Genomic DNA, 16,773 nt, shown 5'->3' with positions numbered 1-16,773 from the left:
TGACAAGATTACTTAAAGTTATTCTAAAAAGGCAACATGAAACCTTTGGAATACTTTGGCTTTCACTACTTACGGCCCTTTCGGTCAAATGTGTTTTACAGTGCCATTTTATAAGAAATCAAACATATTTTTAAAAATATTTAGTGTTAGTGAACCGAGGTACACGCTTGAGTGTTATTTTGGAGATATCTTAAAATCAAACTAAGGATGCCTCTTATTGTCCCCGAGTAGACTTAGGGTTCCTGTGCATTGATTTCCAGACGGTCGAAGTTCCTTCCGATTCCAATTTTCTCAAGATTTCAACAATTCCTTAAAATCTATATGTTTAGTGACCCCCGGTACACAACTGTGATGAATTTTTCGTGATTACTTAAAACTATCCTAAAAAGGCAACACGAAACCTTTGGAGGACTTTAGCTTTCACTATTTTTGTCTAATGTGCTTTACAGTGCTATTTTATGAGAAATCAAACATATTTTCTAAAGTCCTCCAAGTTAGTGACCCAGGGTACAGGCCTGAGTGTTATTTCAGAGATTTCATAAAATCAAACTAGGGAGGCCTTTTCTGGCCCCCGAGAAGAATTAGGGGTCCTGTGCATTGATTTCTAGACGGTTGAAGCTCCTTCCGATGCCATTTTTTCTAAAGATTTCTACAATTCATTAAAATCTCTATGTTCGGTGACCTCCGATACACGACTGTGGGGCATTTTTTGTGATTACTTAAAAATATCCTAAAAAGGCAACACGAAACCTTTGGAAGACTTTGGCTATCACTATTTGGGGTAGTTTCGGTCAAATGCGCTTTACAGTGCCATTTTATGAGAAATCAAACATATTTTCAAAAATCCTCCGAGTTAGTGAACCGGGTACACGCCTGAATGTTATTTCGGAGATTTCATAAAATCAAATTAAGGAGGACTTTTCTCGTCCCTTAGTATAATTAGGGTTCCTGTACATTGATTTCTAGACGGTCGAAGTTCCTTCTGATGCCATTTTTCTAATGATTTCAACAATTCTTTAAAATCTCTATGTTCGGTAACCCCCAGTACACGACTGTGGGGCATTTTTTGTGATTACGTAAAAATATCCTAAAAAGACAACACGAAACCTTTGGAAGACTTTGGCTTTCACTATTTAGGGCCCTTTCGGTCAAATGTGCTTACAGTGCCATTTTATGAAAAATCAAACATATTTTCAAAAATCCTCCGAGTTAGTGAACCGGGGTACACGCCTATGTGTTATTTCGGAGATTTCATAAAATTAAACTAAGGAGGCCTTTTCTGGTCCACGGGTAGAATAAGGATTCTATGTGCATTGATTTATAGACGGTCGAAGCTCCTTCCGATGCCATTTTTCTAAAGCTTTCTACAATTCTTTAATCTCTATGTTCGGTGACCCCCGATACACGAGTGTGGGGCATTTTTCGTGATTACTTAAAACTATCTTAAAAAGGCAACACGAAACCTTTGGAAGACTTTCGCTTTCTCTATTGGGGCCCTTTCGGTCTAATGTTCTTTACAGTGCTATTTTATGAGTAATCAAACATATTTTCAAAAATCCTCCGAGTTAGTGAACCGGGGTACACGCCTGAGTGTTATTTCGGAGATTTCATAAAATCAAATTAAGGAAGCCTTTTCTCGTCCCTGAGTAGACTTAGGGTTCCTCTGCATTGATTTCTAGACGGTCGAAGCTTAATCTGATGCCATTTTTCTAAAGATTTCAACAATTGTTTAAAATCTCTATGTTCGGTGACCCTCGGTACACGACTGTGGGACATTTTTCATGATTACTTAAAAATATCCTAAAAAGGCAACACGAAACCTTTGGAAAACTTTGGCTTTCACTATTTGGGGCCCTTTCGGTCAAATGTGCTTTGGAGTACTATTTTATGAGAAATCAAACATATTTTCAAAAATCTTTCGAGTTAGTAAACCGGGGTACACGCCTGAGTGTTATTTCGAAGATTTCATAAAATCAAACTAAGGATGCCTATCTGTCCGAGTAGACTTAGGGTTCCTTTGCATTGATTTCTAGACAGTCGAAGTTCCTTCCGATGCCATTTTTCTAAAGATTTCAACAATTGTTTAAAATCTTTATGTTCGGTGACCCCCGGGTCACGATTGTAGGGCATTTTTCGTGTTTACTTAAAACTATCCTAAAAAGGCATCACGAAACCTTTGGAAGACTGTGGCTTTCACTATTTGGGACCCTTTCGGTCAAATGTGCTTTAGCCATTTTATGAGAAATCAAACATATTTTCAAAAATCCTCCGAGTTAGTGAACCGGGGTACACGCCTGAGTGTTATTTCGGAGATTTCATAAAATCAAACTAAGATGCCTTTTCTGGTCCCTGAGTAAACTTAGTGTTCCTGTGCATTGATTTCTAGACAGTTGAAGTTCCTTCCGATGCCATTTTTCTAAAGATTTCAACAATTCTTTAAAATCTCTATGTTCCGTGACCTCCGGTACACGCCTGTGAGGCATTTTTCGTGATTATCCTAAAAAGGCAACACGAAACCTTTGGAAGACTTATCATTATTTTGGGCCCTTTCAGTCAAATGTGCGTTAGAGTGCCATTTTATGAGAAATCAAATATATTTTAAAAAATCCTCCGAGTTAGTGAACCGAGGTACACGTCTGAGTGTTATTTCAGAGTTTTATAAAATCAAACTAAGGATGCTTCTTTTGGTCCCAAGTAGACTTAGAGTTCCGGTGCATTGATTTCTAGATGGTCGTAGTTCCTTCAGATGCCATTTTTCTAAAGATTTCAACAATTCTTAGAATATCTATTTGCGGTGCCCCCGGTACACGATTGTGAGACATTTTTCGTGATTAGTTAAAACTATCCTAAAAAGGCAACACGAAACCTTTAGATGACTTTGGCTTTCACTATTTACGGCCTTTTGGCAATGTGCTTTACATGCCTTTTATGAGAAATCAAACATATTTTCAAAAATCCTCCGAGTTAGTGAACCGGGGTACACGCCTGAGTGTTTTTTCGGGTTTCATAAAATCAAACTAAGATGCCTTTTAGTCCCCAAGTAGACTTAGGGTTCCTTGTATTGATTTCTAGACGGTCGAAGTTCTTTCTGATGCCATTTTTCTAAAGATTTCAACAATTCTTTAACATCTCTATGTTTGGTGACCCCGGTACACGCCTGTGAGGCATTTTTCGTGATTACTTAAAACTATCCTAAAAAGGCACACAAACCTTTGGAAGACTTTGGCTTTCACTATTTGGGGCCCTTTTGGTCAAATGTGCTTTACAGTGCCATTTTATGAGAAATCAAAATCTTTCGAGTTAGTGAACCGGGTACACGCCTGAGTGTTATTTCGAGATTTCATAAAATCAAACTAAGGATGCCTTTCTGGTCGTCGAGAAGACATAGGGTTCCTGTGTATTGATTTCTAGACGGTCGAAATTCTTTCAGATGCCATTTTTCTAAAGATTTCAACAATTCTTTAAAATCTCTATGTTCGGAGACCCCCGGTACACGCGTGTGAGGCCTTTTTCTGATATACTTAAACTATCTAAAAAGGCAACACGAAACCTTTGGAAGACTTTGGCTTTCACTATTTGGGGCCCTTTTGGTCAAATGTGTTTACAGTGCCATTTTATGAGAAATCAAATATTTTCAAAAATCCTCCGAGTTAGTGAACCGGGGTACACGCCTGAGTGTTATTTCAGAGATTTCATAAAATCAAACTAAGGAGGCCTTTCTGGTCCGAGTAGATTAGGGTTCCTGTGTATTGATTTCTAAGACGGTCGAAGTTCCTTTCGATGCCATTTTTCTAAAGATTTCAACAATTCTTTAAAATCTCAATGTTCGGTGACCCCCGGTACACGCCTGTGAGGCATTTTTCATTATTACTTAAAACTATTCTAAAAAGGCAACACAAACCTTTGGAAGACTTTGGCTTTCACTATTTGGGGCCTTTTGGTCAAATGTGCTTTACAGTGCCATTTTTGAGAAATCAAAATATTTTCAAAAATCCTCCGAGTTAGTGAACCGGGGTACACGCCTGAGTGTTATTTCAGAGATTTTATAAAATCAAACTAAGATGCTCTTCTGGTCCGAGTAGACTTAGGGTTCCTGTGTATTGATTTCTAGACGGTCGAAGTTCCTTCGATGCCATTTTTCTAAAGATTTCAACATTTTTAAAATCTCTATGTTCGATGACCCCCGGTACACGCTGTGAAGCATTTTTCGTGATTACTTAAAACTATCCTAAAAAGGCAACAAGAAACCTTTGGAAGACTTTGGCTTTCACTATTTGGGGACCTTTTGGTCAAATGTGCTTTACAGTGCCATTTTATGAGAAATCAAACATATTTTCAAAAATCCTCCGAGTTAGTGAACCGGGGTACACGCCTGAGTGTTATTTCAGGGATTTCATAAAATCAAACTAATGGCTCTTCTGGTCCCGAGTAGACTTAGGTTCCGGTATTATTTCTAGACGGTCGAAGTTCCTTTGATGCCATTTTTCTAAAGATTTCAACAATTCTTTAAAATCTCTATGTTCGATGACCCCCGGTACACGCCTGTGAGGCATTTTTCGTGATTACTTAAAACTATCCTAAAAAGGCAACACGAAACCTTTGGAAGACTTTGGCTTTCACTATTTGGGGCCCTTTTGGTCAAATGTGCTTTACAATGCCATTTTATGAGAAATCAAACATATTTTCAAAAATCCTCCGAGTTAGTGAACCGGGGTACACGCCTGAGTGTTATTTCAGAGTTTCATAAAATCAAACTAAGAATGGCTCTTCTGGTAACCGAGTAGACTTAGGGTTCCTGTGTATTGATTTCTAGACGGTCGAAGTTCCTTCTGATGCCATTTTTCTAAAGATTTCAACAATTCTTTAAAATCTTCTATGTTCGATGACCCCGGTACACGCCTTGAGGCATTTTTCGTTATTACTTAAAACTATCCTAAAAAGGCACACGAAACCTTTGGAAGACTTTGGCTTTCACTATTTGGGCCCTTTTGGTCAAATGTGCTTTACAGTGCCATTTTATGAGAAATCAAACATATTTTAAAAATCCTCCGAGTTAGTGAACCGGGGTATCAGAGATTTCATAAAATCAAACTAAGAATGGCCTTTCTGGTCCGAGTAGACTTAGGGTTCCTGTGTATTGATTTCTAGACGGTCGAAGTTCCTTCTGATGCCATTTTTCTAAAATTTCACAAATTCTTTAAAATCTCTATGTTCGATGACCCCGGTACACGCCTGTGAGGCATTTTTTTTTTAATTAAAAAGGAAACGAAACCTTTGGAAGACTTTGGCTTTCACTATTTGGGCCCTTTTGGTCAAATGTGCTTTACAGTGCCATTTTATGAGAAATCAAACATATTTTAAAAATCCTCCAGTTAGTGAACCGGGGTACACGCCTGAGTGTTATTTCAGAGATTTCATAAAATCAAACTAAGAATGGCTCTTCTGGTCATAGAGTAGACTTAGGGTTCCTGTGTATTGATTTCTAGACGGTCGAAGTTCCTTCTGATGCCATTTTTTAAAGATTTCAACAATTCTTTAAAATCTCTATGTTCGATGACCCCCGGTACACGCCTGTGAGGCATTTTTCGTATTACTTAAAACTATCCTAAAAAGGCAACAGAAACCTTTGGAAGACTTTGGCTTTCACTATTTGGGCCCTTTTGGTCAAATGTGCTTTACAGTGCCATTTTATGAGAAATCAAACATATTTTCAAAAATCCTCCGAGTTAGTGAACCGGGGTACACGCCTGAGTGTTATTTCAGAGATTTCATAAAATCAAAATAAGGTCCTTCTGGTCCGAGTAGACTTAGGGTTCCTGTGTATTGATTTCTAGACGGTCGAAGTTCCTTCTGATGCCATTTTTCTAAAGATTTCACCAATTCTTTAAAATCTCTATGTTCGTGACCCCCGGTACACGCCTGTGAGGCATTTTTCGTATTACTTAAATTTAAAAAGGCATCACGAAACCTTTGGAAGACTTTGGCTTTCACTATTTGGGGCCTTTTGGTGAAATGTGCTTTAGTCCATTTTATGAGAAATCAAACATATTTTCAAAAATCCTCCGAGTTAGTGAACCGGGGTACACGCCTGAGTGTTATTTCGAGATTATAAAATCAAACTAAGATGGTCTTATGGTACCGAGTAGACTTAGGGTTCCTGTGTATTGATTTCTAGACGGTCGAAGTTCCTTCTGATGCCATTTTTCTAAAGATTTCAACAATTCTTTAAAATTTCTATGTTGGTGACCCCCGGTACACGCCTGTGAGGCATTTTTCGTTATTACTTAAAACTATCCTAAAAAGGCATACACGAAACCTTTGGAAGACTTTGGCTTTCACTATTTGGGGCCCTTTTGGTCAAATGTGCTTTACAGTGCCATTTTATGAGAAATCAAACATATTTTCAAAAATCCTCCGAGTTAGTGAACCGGGGTACACGCCTGAGTGTTATTTCGGAGATTTCATAAAATCAAACTAAGATGCTCTTCTGGTCCGAGTAGACTTAGGGTTCCTGTGTATTGATTTCTAGACGGTCGAAGTTCCTTCTGATGCCATTTTTCTAAAGATTTCAACAATTCTTTAAAATCTCTATGTTCGATGACCCCGGTACACGCTGTGAGGCATTTTTCGTATTACTTAAAACTATCCTAAAAAGGCAACACGAAACCTTTGGAAGACTTTGGCTTTCACTATTTGGGGCCTTTTGGTCAAATGTGCTTTACAGTGCCATTTTATGAGAAATCAAACATATTTCGAGTTAGTGAACCGGGGTACACGCTTGAGTGTTATTTCAGAGATTTCATAAAATCAAACTAAGGATGCCTCCTCTGGTCCGAGTAGACTTAGGGTTCCTGTGTATTGATTTCTAGACGGTCGAAGTTCCTTCTGATGCCATTTTTCTAAAGATTTCAACAATTCTTTAAAATCTCTATGTTCGATGACCCCCGGTACACGCCTGTGAGGCATTTTTCGTATTACTTAAAACTATCCTAAAAAGGCAACACGAAACCTTTGGAAGACTTTGGCTTTCACTATTTGGGGCCTTTTGGTCAAATGTGCTTTACAGTGCCATTTTATGAGAAATCAAACATATTTTCAAAAATCCTCCGAGTTAGTGAACCGGGGTACACGCCTGAGTGTTATTTCAGAGATTTCATAAAATCAAATAAGGATCTCTTTTGGTCACCGAGTAGACTTAGGGTTCCGCTGTATTGATTTCTAGACGGTCGAAGTTCCTTCTGATGCCATTTTTCTAAAGATTTCAACAATTCTTTAAAATCTCTATGTTCGATGACCCCCGGTACACGCCTGTGAGGCATTTTTTGTTATTACTTAAAACTATCCTAAAAAGGCACACGAAACCTTTGGAAGACTTTGGCTTTCACTATTTGGGGCCCTTTTGGTCAAATGTGCTTTACAGTGCCATTTTATGAGAAATCAAACATATTTTCAAAAATCCTCCGAGTTAGTGAACCGGGGTACACGCTTGAGTGTTATTTCAGAGATTTCATAAAATCAACTAAAGGATGGTTCTTCTGGTCACCGAGTAGACTTAGGGTTCCTGTGTATTGATTTCTAGACGGTCGAAGTTCCTTCTGATGCCATTTTTCTAAAGATTTTCAACAATTCTTTAAAATCTCTATGTTCGAGACCCCCGGTACACGCCTGTGAGGCATTTTTCGTATTACTTAAAACTATCCTAAAAAGGCAACGAAACCTTTGGAAGACTATGCTTTCACTATTTGGGGCCCTTTTGGTCAAATGTGCTTTACAGTGCCATTTTATGAGAAATCAAACATATTTTCAAAAATCCTCGAGTTAGTGAACCGGGGTACACGCCTGAGTGTTATTTCAGAGATTTCATAAAATCAAACTAAGAATGGCTCTTCTGGTCACCGAGTAGACTTAGGGTTCCTGTGTATTGATTTCTAGACGGTCGAAGTTCCTTCTGATGCCATTTTTCTAAAGATTTCAACAATTCTTTAAAATCTCTATGTTCGGTGACCCCCGGTACACGCCTGTGAGGCATTTTTCGTATTACTTAAAACTATCCTAAAAAGGCACACGAAACCTTTGGAAGACTTTGCTTTCACTATTTGGGGCCTTTTGGTCAAAGTGCTTTACAGTGCCATTTTGAGAAATCAAACATATTTTAAAAATCCTCCGAGTTAGTGAACCGGGGTACAACGCTGAGTGTTATTTCAGAGATTTCATAAAATCAAACTAAGATGGCTCTTCTGGTCCGAGTAGACTTAGGGTTCCTGGTATTATTTCTAGACGGTCGAAGTTCCTTCTGATGCCATTTTTCTAAAGATTTCAAATATTCTTTAAAATCTCTATGTTCGTGACCCCGGTACACGCTTGTGAGGCATTTTTCTGATTATTAAAACTATCCTAAAAAGGACAAACGAAACCTTTGGAAGACTTTGGCTTTCACTATTTGGGGCCCTTTTGGTCAAATGTGCTTTACAGTGCCATTTTTAGAAATCAAACATATTTTCAAAAATCCTCCGAGTTAGTGAACCGGGGTACACGCCTGAGTGTTATTTCAAGATTTCATAAAATCAAACTAAGGATGCCTCCTCTGGTCCTTGAGTAGATTTAGGGTTCCTGTGTATTGATTTCTAGACGTCAAAATTCCTTCTAATGCTATTTTTCTAAATATTTCAACAATTCTTTAAAATTCTATGTTCGATGACCCCGGTACACGCTGTGAGGCATTTTTCGTGATTACTTAAAACTATCCTAAAAAGGCAACACGAAACCTTTGGAAGACTTTGGCTTTCACTATTTGGGGCCTTTTGGTCAAATGTGCATTAAAGTGCCATTTTATGAGAAATCAAACATATTTTCAAAAATCCTCCGAGTTAGTGAACCGGGGTACACGCCTGAGTGTTATTTCAGATATTTCATAAAATCAATCTAAGGTTCATGTGTATTGATTTCTAGACGGTCGAAGTAACTTCTGATGCCATTTTTCTAAGATTTCAACAATTCTTTAAAACTTCTATATTCGATGACCCCGGTACACGCTTGTGAGGCATTTTTCGTTATTATTAAAACTATCCTAAAAAGGCAACACGAAACCTTTGGAAGACTTTGGCTTTCACTATTTGGGGCCCTTTTGGTCAAATGTGCTTTACAGTGCCATTTTATGAGAAATCAAACATATTTTCAAAAATCCTCCGATTAGTGAACCGGGGTACACGCCTGAGTGTTATTTCAGAGATTTCATAAAATCATACTAAGGACGCCACTTCTAGTCTCAAAGTAGACTTAAGCTAACTAAGCGTTGATTTATATACAGTAGAAGTTCATTTCGACGCCATTTTTCTAAATATTTACAACATATCTTTAAAATCTCTATGTTTAGTGACCCCCAATTCACGCTTCTGAGGCAATTTTAGTGATTATTTTAAACCATTCTTAAAAAGGAAAAACATAACCTTTGGAATGTTTTTGGTTCCAGTATTGGGGGCCCTTGCGGTCGAATGTGCTTTATAGTCCTATTTTGTGATAAATCAAACATATTTTCGAAAATCCTCAAAATTAGTGAACCGGGGTACACACCTTAGTGTTATTTCGGAGATTTCTTAAAATAAAAAAAAGGATGCCTCTTCTGGTCCTCATGTAAACTTACTGTTCCTGTGCATTGAGTTCTAGATGGTACAAATTCATTCTGACGCCATTTTTCTAAAGATTTCAACAATTCTTTGAAATCTATATGTTTAGTATATAGGTAGCTAAAACGACAACAAATAATGAAAATGACGATAAATACCTTGTTGGAACGTCTGACATAGAATGAAAGCGACTAGAGAGGAGAGAGAAAGTGTAATTTTGGTGATGAGGAGATTGAGAAGACAGAAAGCAAGTTCGAGAATGAGAAACCGATGTTTTGACGTTCTTCTTAAAACACTCATTAGCAACATCTTCGAACGAAAACTACTGAGAGAGATGAAATGGAGAGGAGGGAGAGTCTACTGTGTAAAGAAGGAAGGAGAATATCTGAAGGTTCTCGGAGAAAGGAAAGTGAAGAGTCATAAAGTAGGTATGAGAATTGAAGAGTCATAAAGTAGGTATGAGAAGTGAAGACACGATGATAGTTGCGTGAGGAGTCGATAAATCAGACGAGTTGCATGTCATTTTTTTTTTTCTGTTTTCCCTCCTTTCGTTTTCTATTACGACAATTATTTATGTTTTTATTCTTGGTTTAATTTTCCTTTTTTTTCAATTAACTTGCTCAAACAATCAATTATTGATAGTATTAAGAGTTTATTAGAAAGACCTTGATGTTGGTGAGCCGTTAATTATCAAGAGCATTAATAATTTATTAATCAACCTATATACGTGTTTAACACCTTTCAATATAAGTATTAATAATAATAATGAGTTTTTTTTTTTTACTTTTTTTCCTCCTTTTGTTTTTATATTACTAGAACTTATGTTTTTATTTACTTGGGAATGTGATTTTTATTTACTCAAAATGTATCCCAGACCAAAAAAGGTACTTAGGATGGCTCAACGGTTCTTGGGACTATCCAAATTTTATTACATTTAACAACTAGGAATTATATTCAAGATTGATATTCTAATAACTATAATGTTAAATTTTTCGACTTATTTATGCCCGTTTTCATAGCATGAAGGCTTTCTAAAAGTATCCAAGCACAATAGAGTTTAGTTCACAAGTTTTTTTTGAATTCATGAAAAAATCTCCGAGCCGTGTACCCCGATCTTTGCTCTTTTGATATTTTGGGACGGAAAAACTTTAATTCATAAATCTATTTATTGAAATAATATTCCTTGATTTAAAATTACTTTTGAGCCCTCTTTCTTATATGTTCTGTGTACAAACAAACGTTTATTTAGATGTGTCGACAACGTGTACCCGTGTCTTCGAAATGGGGAATAACTTCACTTTTGGAATCAATGTCGTCTGCTTATCTAATACGTATATGTGAGAATTTTGACTAATTTGTGGTGAATAAAGGTGTTGTTAAAACTCTGGATTGACCAAATTGACTCCCAATGATCAAATGATGAAAATGTCACACAGACCTGTATCCGGGTCTTGAGAATAGATTGTCTCGTTAAGTTTTTTAGTTTGATTTTTATTTACTTGGGAATGTGATTTTTAATTACTCGAAATGTTTCCCAAACCAAAAAAGTACTTAGGATGACTCAACGGTTCTTGAGACTATCCACATTGATTGCATTTAACGACTAGGAATTATATTCCCGATTGAAATTTATATTTATATTTATATTTATATTTATATTTATATTTATATTTATATTTATATTTATATTTATATTTATATTTATATTTATATTTATATTTATATTTATATTTATATTTATATTTATTTTATATTTTATATTTATATTTATATTTATATTTATATTTATATTTATATTTATATTTATATTTATATTTATATTTATATTTATATTTATATTTATATTTATATTTATATTTATATTTATATTTATATTTATATTATATTTATATTTATATTTATATTTATATTTATATTTATTTATATTTATATTTATATTTATATTTATATTTATATTTAATATTTATATTTATATTTATATTTATATTTATATTTATATTTATATTTATATTTATATTTATATTTATATTTATATTTATATTTATATTTATATTTATATTTATATTTATTTATATTTATATTTATATTTATATTTATATTTATATTTATATTTATATTTATATTTATATTTATATTTATAAAATAACTAAAATTATTGAAAGAAATGGTCTAATTTTAATATAAAAGTAAACCTAGTTACTAAATGGATTAAACTAGTCACCGAATAAAATTAACTTAGTCACTATTGGGCTAATTTTGTTTTAAATGTTGGGCATATCATTGCCTAATTTTAATTTAAAAATAGACCGTCTTTTACAAGATAAACTCAGAAAATAATTCTTAATTTGACCTGCACACTAATATTAGTGTGGACCAAAGCCCATAAACAGAAATCGCACGTGTGAATAGAGACCATCTAATTTCACGCATATTCTTGTATCTCACTCTTCCCCGTCCTTGACAGGTTTTTTTACATAATTTTCTTTTGCACACACCATAGATTCTAGTTTTATTTCTCTTGTTTTGCAAAATCTTGAGTTTCTCTTTCCAATTTCTTCTTCACACCCACATAACTTCCAACATTTGCAAAATCTGTCATGGCTAGAACTCAAGGTGGTGGTGTTGCTAAGATAAAGAAATAACCAAAAAAATAGTGTTAACATGGTACACCAGTCACCAAGGCCATATTTGTCGTTTACGTACCCGTACTGACTGGTGTTAACATTTTCAGCACTTTTTATGGTTCTTTAGTTAGCGCCAGAAAAAAAAAAGAATTTTGCTATTCGGCGCCTTAGATTTTCTTACTAACGCCCTAAATACATAGTATTTTTATATTATATTTTGTACCTTACCTTTTCTTTTCATTACACTTTCTGATTTCTCTTCATTATGAAAATCACTATCCATCTTTTGTTTTATCATCTTTAGATCTTTCGAAATCATTGTTCAAACCCTCCTTCAAATTCTTTAACTTGGGTAAAAACCCATCAACGTAAAAAAAATCCAAAAATCGCATTAATGTGAAATCCCTTCAAGTTCATGGAGTGGATGAGTTTCTTTCTCCTCTTCCTCTTACTTTTCCTACAATTGAACCAAAAACTGTAGAAATTGAGCGATTTAGAGGAGGAAGACCCAAATTCAATTTATTCAAAACCCAATTCAGTTAATGAGAAAAAAATTGAATTTGTTTTGAAAAAAATATGGTAAGATGTCCAATATAACCTCGATGGTGGGGCGTCTATATTAGACGCCTCAACATATTTTTTTAAAAAAAAATCAATTGATGGTTGTGTCGTCGGTCAAGCTGTGGTGGGAAGTCCATAGTCAAGGTCACCAGAAAATTGGTGGTGGCTCCAATCGTGCAATTCACAGCGGTGGTGAAAGAAGGGGAAGGGAAAGAAGGAGGAGGAAAAGGGTAGGAGAAGAATATACCAATAAAGTATAAAAATACGTATTTAGGGCATTATTAATAAATTTTAGGTCGTCATTTAGCAATCTAGAAAAAAAAATCACCTCTATTAAAGACAACCAAAATGAGTTTGTCTGGAATCTCAAGCAACCAAAAAAATTGTAATTTGTAAGATGTTCTTTTTTTGCAACAATAGCTATAGTACTAGGAATATTAAAATCCATTGTTTTCATTTTATATTTTTGAGGGGAATCGATTGTTTTCATCATATTGATAGAATCCCCTAGGCCCTATCTAAAGTTCGTTCATTTTGATGGAAACTTTCATTTCAGCTAACGAATCCTGGAAGCACTTGACTAAAAATTCTGGGTCAGGGATGATATCTTTAGCCACCATTACTTGTAGATCAGCCTTTCCAGCATAACTCACCATATGCATTGTCATTGCCTGCTCACAAAAAAGAATGTTTAAAATTATAGAAAGGTGAAAATACAAAATGAACTCATATAATAATACTAGTTTTTGAAGTTAAGATTGAGATAGGAATTCGTTTTTACATGCGGCTGACTCGAAATATTCACTTTAATGTATAATACAGGGTTATCAGCAATCTTAATCTCTTCAGAAGGACCAGTAATGTTCGAAATCAGTAAGCTTGTGTTACATAATACTCTATGACAACACCAACTGCCCACCTGCATCATTTTTTCAAGAGAGGAATAAAACAAAGTTTGAATGCATTTCCTTAGAGATGATCATAACATTAACTAATAAGTATTTGAGATGATTTAGTATTTATTTGAGAGCCAGATAGCTGAATTTAGTAAATTAATTTTTTTTCAGGGAAATTCTATATGGTACCATTATACTTTCGACTTATCTATTTGGTATCCAAAATTATTTTGGATTATATACGGTACCACTGTAGTTTGTATTAATTCTCTATCATAAGATTTTTGTTAAATAAAAGTTAGTTGGCGGTTAAATAGGGTTAGGTTTTTTCTCGTTTGCGTGTCTCAATTTGCGTGTTTTAGTTTCGGTGTCGAAAGAAGCTCGGTTAAGGTTTTGGGGATCATTTTAACCCTTAAGAATCAAATTCGAAATCTAAATTGACAAAAAAGATCGAAAATACCTCGTTTTACATGCGAGTAAAGACTAGTTTTTCTTTTCTGTTGCAAACCGAGACATTCTCAATTTATTATTTCAATTTCAGCCTCAAAATTAACCCGTGAGAGCAAAAATCCCCCCTCCTCCAAAACTTTAACCAATTGATTTTCGTGGTATGTAAATTGAAGCACGCAAAACGAGGCAAATCCCTAACCCTAATGAACCCCAACTAATTTATTTAACGAAATACTACAGTAAAGAATTAGCCGAAATTACAATGTTATCAGATAGAATCCAAAATAATTTTGGGTACCAAATGAAAAAGTCAAAATTACAAGCATGTAGAATTTCTGAAATTTTTACTACTTTCTTTTTTTGAAATAAATGAAAATTTTCTCTCAAAAAACTCTCACATATGTTGTATTTAGTTGCTCAGATTTTAGCCATCAGAGTTTATGCTAAAATTAGCGAAATGCTCCTAAAGTAAAGTTTGCATTAAGAAAAATGGACGAACCTTTGGGCCTAAATAGGCAGTCAACATTTTAAGAGCTGTGTGAGCAATGTTAGCTTCATATGAATGCTTCTTTTTGTCCATTATGTCCTTCATTGCACTCACATGACCCAGAGGATGGAGTCCATTACAGCAATATATGGGCAGGAGTATTAGGCCCGTTTTGTTCCCCCATGAAGTTAACCCATAAGAAGAACCAGCTCTCATAGAAACTGAAGAAGTGTTTTCCTATACAATAATAATACCATACAATTATATAACTATCTTCCTTGAAAATATGATGAATCATCTCTATTTTAAACAAATTGAAACAAATGTTTTCGAATAGATTAAGCATCTAGACTACACCAGATGATTTGTTGCCACTGTAACATGACAAAAGTTAAATCAGATCAAATAAGAGTATTATACCATTTTCCTACTCGTCAAAGTACATATTAAATATAAATCAAATGTCACCTTGTTTGATTTAACCTTGTGACACGCGTTGTATTGCTCGATATAGTTCATTGTAGTTTTTTCAAAATCGAATTTGATTTAACCTTGTTTGATTTTATCTTATTTTTTTAATACCTATTATAGATGTTGTTTGATATTCAATTAATAAAATTTATTTTAAAAAAAAGAGTGGATGCCGTGAAACAAGTGGAAAAGATGGATTGAGGAGAGTAGTTGTGAAGATTTTGTTGTTATTCCAAAAAGGCTAAACTTACATGGCCAAAGAGCCCAGGAACATACATAAAAAATGTACAATGATACAATGCATGTTGGAGTAATATATGAAATAATTTGAGGGCTAAAAAGTAGGGATGGCAATTGGGCGGGGCGGGTGCGGAGGATGGTACCTCCACACCCGCACCCGCATAAAATTTCAATCCCCATCCCCGCCCCACCACCCATTGCGGGGGAAAATTTCAGACCCATCCCCGCCCCACCAAGTATTTATTTATACCCATCCCCACCACCACCCGCATGGGTACCCACACCCGCTTCATACCCGCATCGTACCCACTTCATCCCCACCCACCACCTCATGGGTATCCGCACCCACTTCGTACCTGCGTCATACCCACATATTTATATTTTTAAAGATAAAATTATTAATAATATAAGTATATAAGTAGAATTTTAGTCATATATATGTGAGGCGGCGGTGGTGGAGCGGGGCGGGCGGGGATGGGGCGGGGCGGGCGGGGATGGGGCGGGGATAGCATAAAATCCACACCCGCTCCACCACCCATTGCGGGTAGGATTTTAATCCCCATCCCCGCCCCATCCCCACCAAACCTAGACCCATCCCCGCCCCACTTGGGCGGGGATGGGGCGGGTCTCCTACTTGACCCGCCCCACTGCCATCCCTACTAAAAAGTAGTACTTGCTAACAAATACAAGTATACAACAAAACAAATAACAAATAAATTAAAGGCTTTCTGTAAAGTTGCTTGTGGTTAGAGAAGAAAACGCCACAACTTTGCCTTTTCAATATTCCCGACTCTACTTTTTGTGCGTGCGGACAAATCCAATTAAGATATCACCTTATCTTTCAAATCTCACGCCTGCCTAGCTAAGCCTTCCCAAACTTAATTCCTAATCAAACCACCCAATCTACCGCCTTTTATCATCATCCTATGTTTTAATCCTTTTTGGACGCTAGTTACTTGACTTGATGATTCATTCCATAATACTTTTTAATTCCATCTTTTTTAGTAAAGTGAATGCTAATTATTTTAAACATCCACCTTTTCATTTATAGATTCTTTAAACACATTCCATCACCTACTCCAACTAGCTAGCTTCTTATAGAACTATTTAAATATGATTATACAGTTATATGAGATTCGACAATTGATCTTATATATTATTAAGCTATCGAGTAAAGTTTGGTCTAATGATAAAGGTTTGAACTTATAACTTCAAGATTATGGGATCAAATTTCGCTAGGGTCATGACCATCCCCTTTTCCTACAAGGAATCTAACTGCAAACTTAACTAATTATACGATGCAAGGTACCAGTTCAATAGGATCCTTCATCTTACCAACTTAAAAAAAATATCATTTAAAGTTTATTTTTCTCTTTTTCTTTTTTTCTCCATGCCTTCATTTGAAACGTATCATTTTCTCC

At 35.4% G+C, this 16,773-nt stretch overlaps 1 protein-coding gene across 1 annotated transcript; it reads right to left on the bottom strand.

Moving 5' to 3' along the window:
- Positions 1-12,917: 12,917 nt before the first annotated feature.
- Positions 12,918-14,897, bottom strand: LOC104904125 (wax ester synthase/diacylglycerol acyltransferase 11). The gene is made up of 3 exons (XM_057391282.1): positions 14,654-14,897; positions 13,590-13,727; positions 12,918-13,479 (listed from the first exon to the last, which is right to left on the bottom strand). The coding sequence occupies exons 1-3, from the start codon at positions 14,855-14,857 to the stop codon at positions 13,327-13,329; spliced, it is 495 nt and encodes a 164-aa protein (XP_057247265.1). The 5' UTR covers positions 14,858-14,897; the 3' UTR covers positions 12,918-13,326.
- Between the last annotated feature and the right edge of the window lie 1,876 nt (positions 14,898-16,773).

The sequence above is a fragment of the Beta vulgaris genome, chromosome 8, assembly GCF_026745355.1.
Source record: "Beta vulgaris subsp. vulgaris cultivar EL10 chromosome 8, EL10.2, whole genome shotgun sequence".
Lineage (NCBI taxonomy): Eukaryota > Viridiplantae > Streptophyta > Magnoliopsida > Caryophyllales > Amaranthaceae > Beta > Beta vulgaris.
The sequence above is the reverse complement of the archived record's forward strand: the minus strand, read 5'-3'. Positions and strand labels throughout refer to the sequence as shown.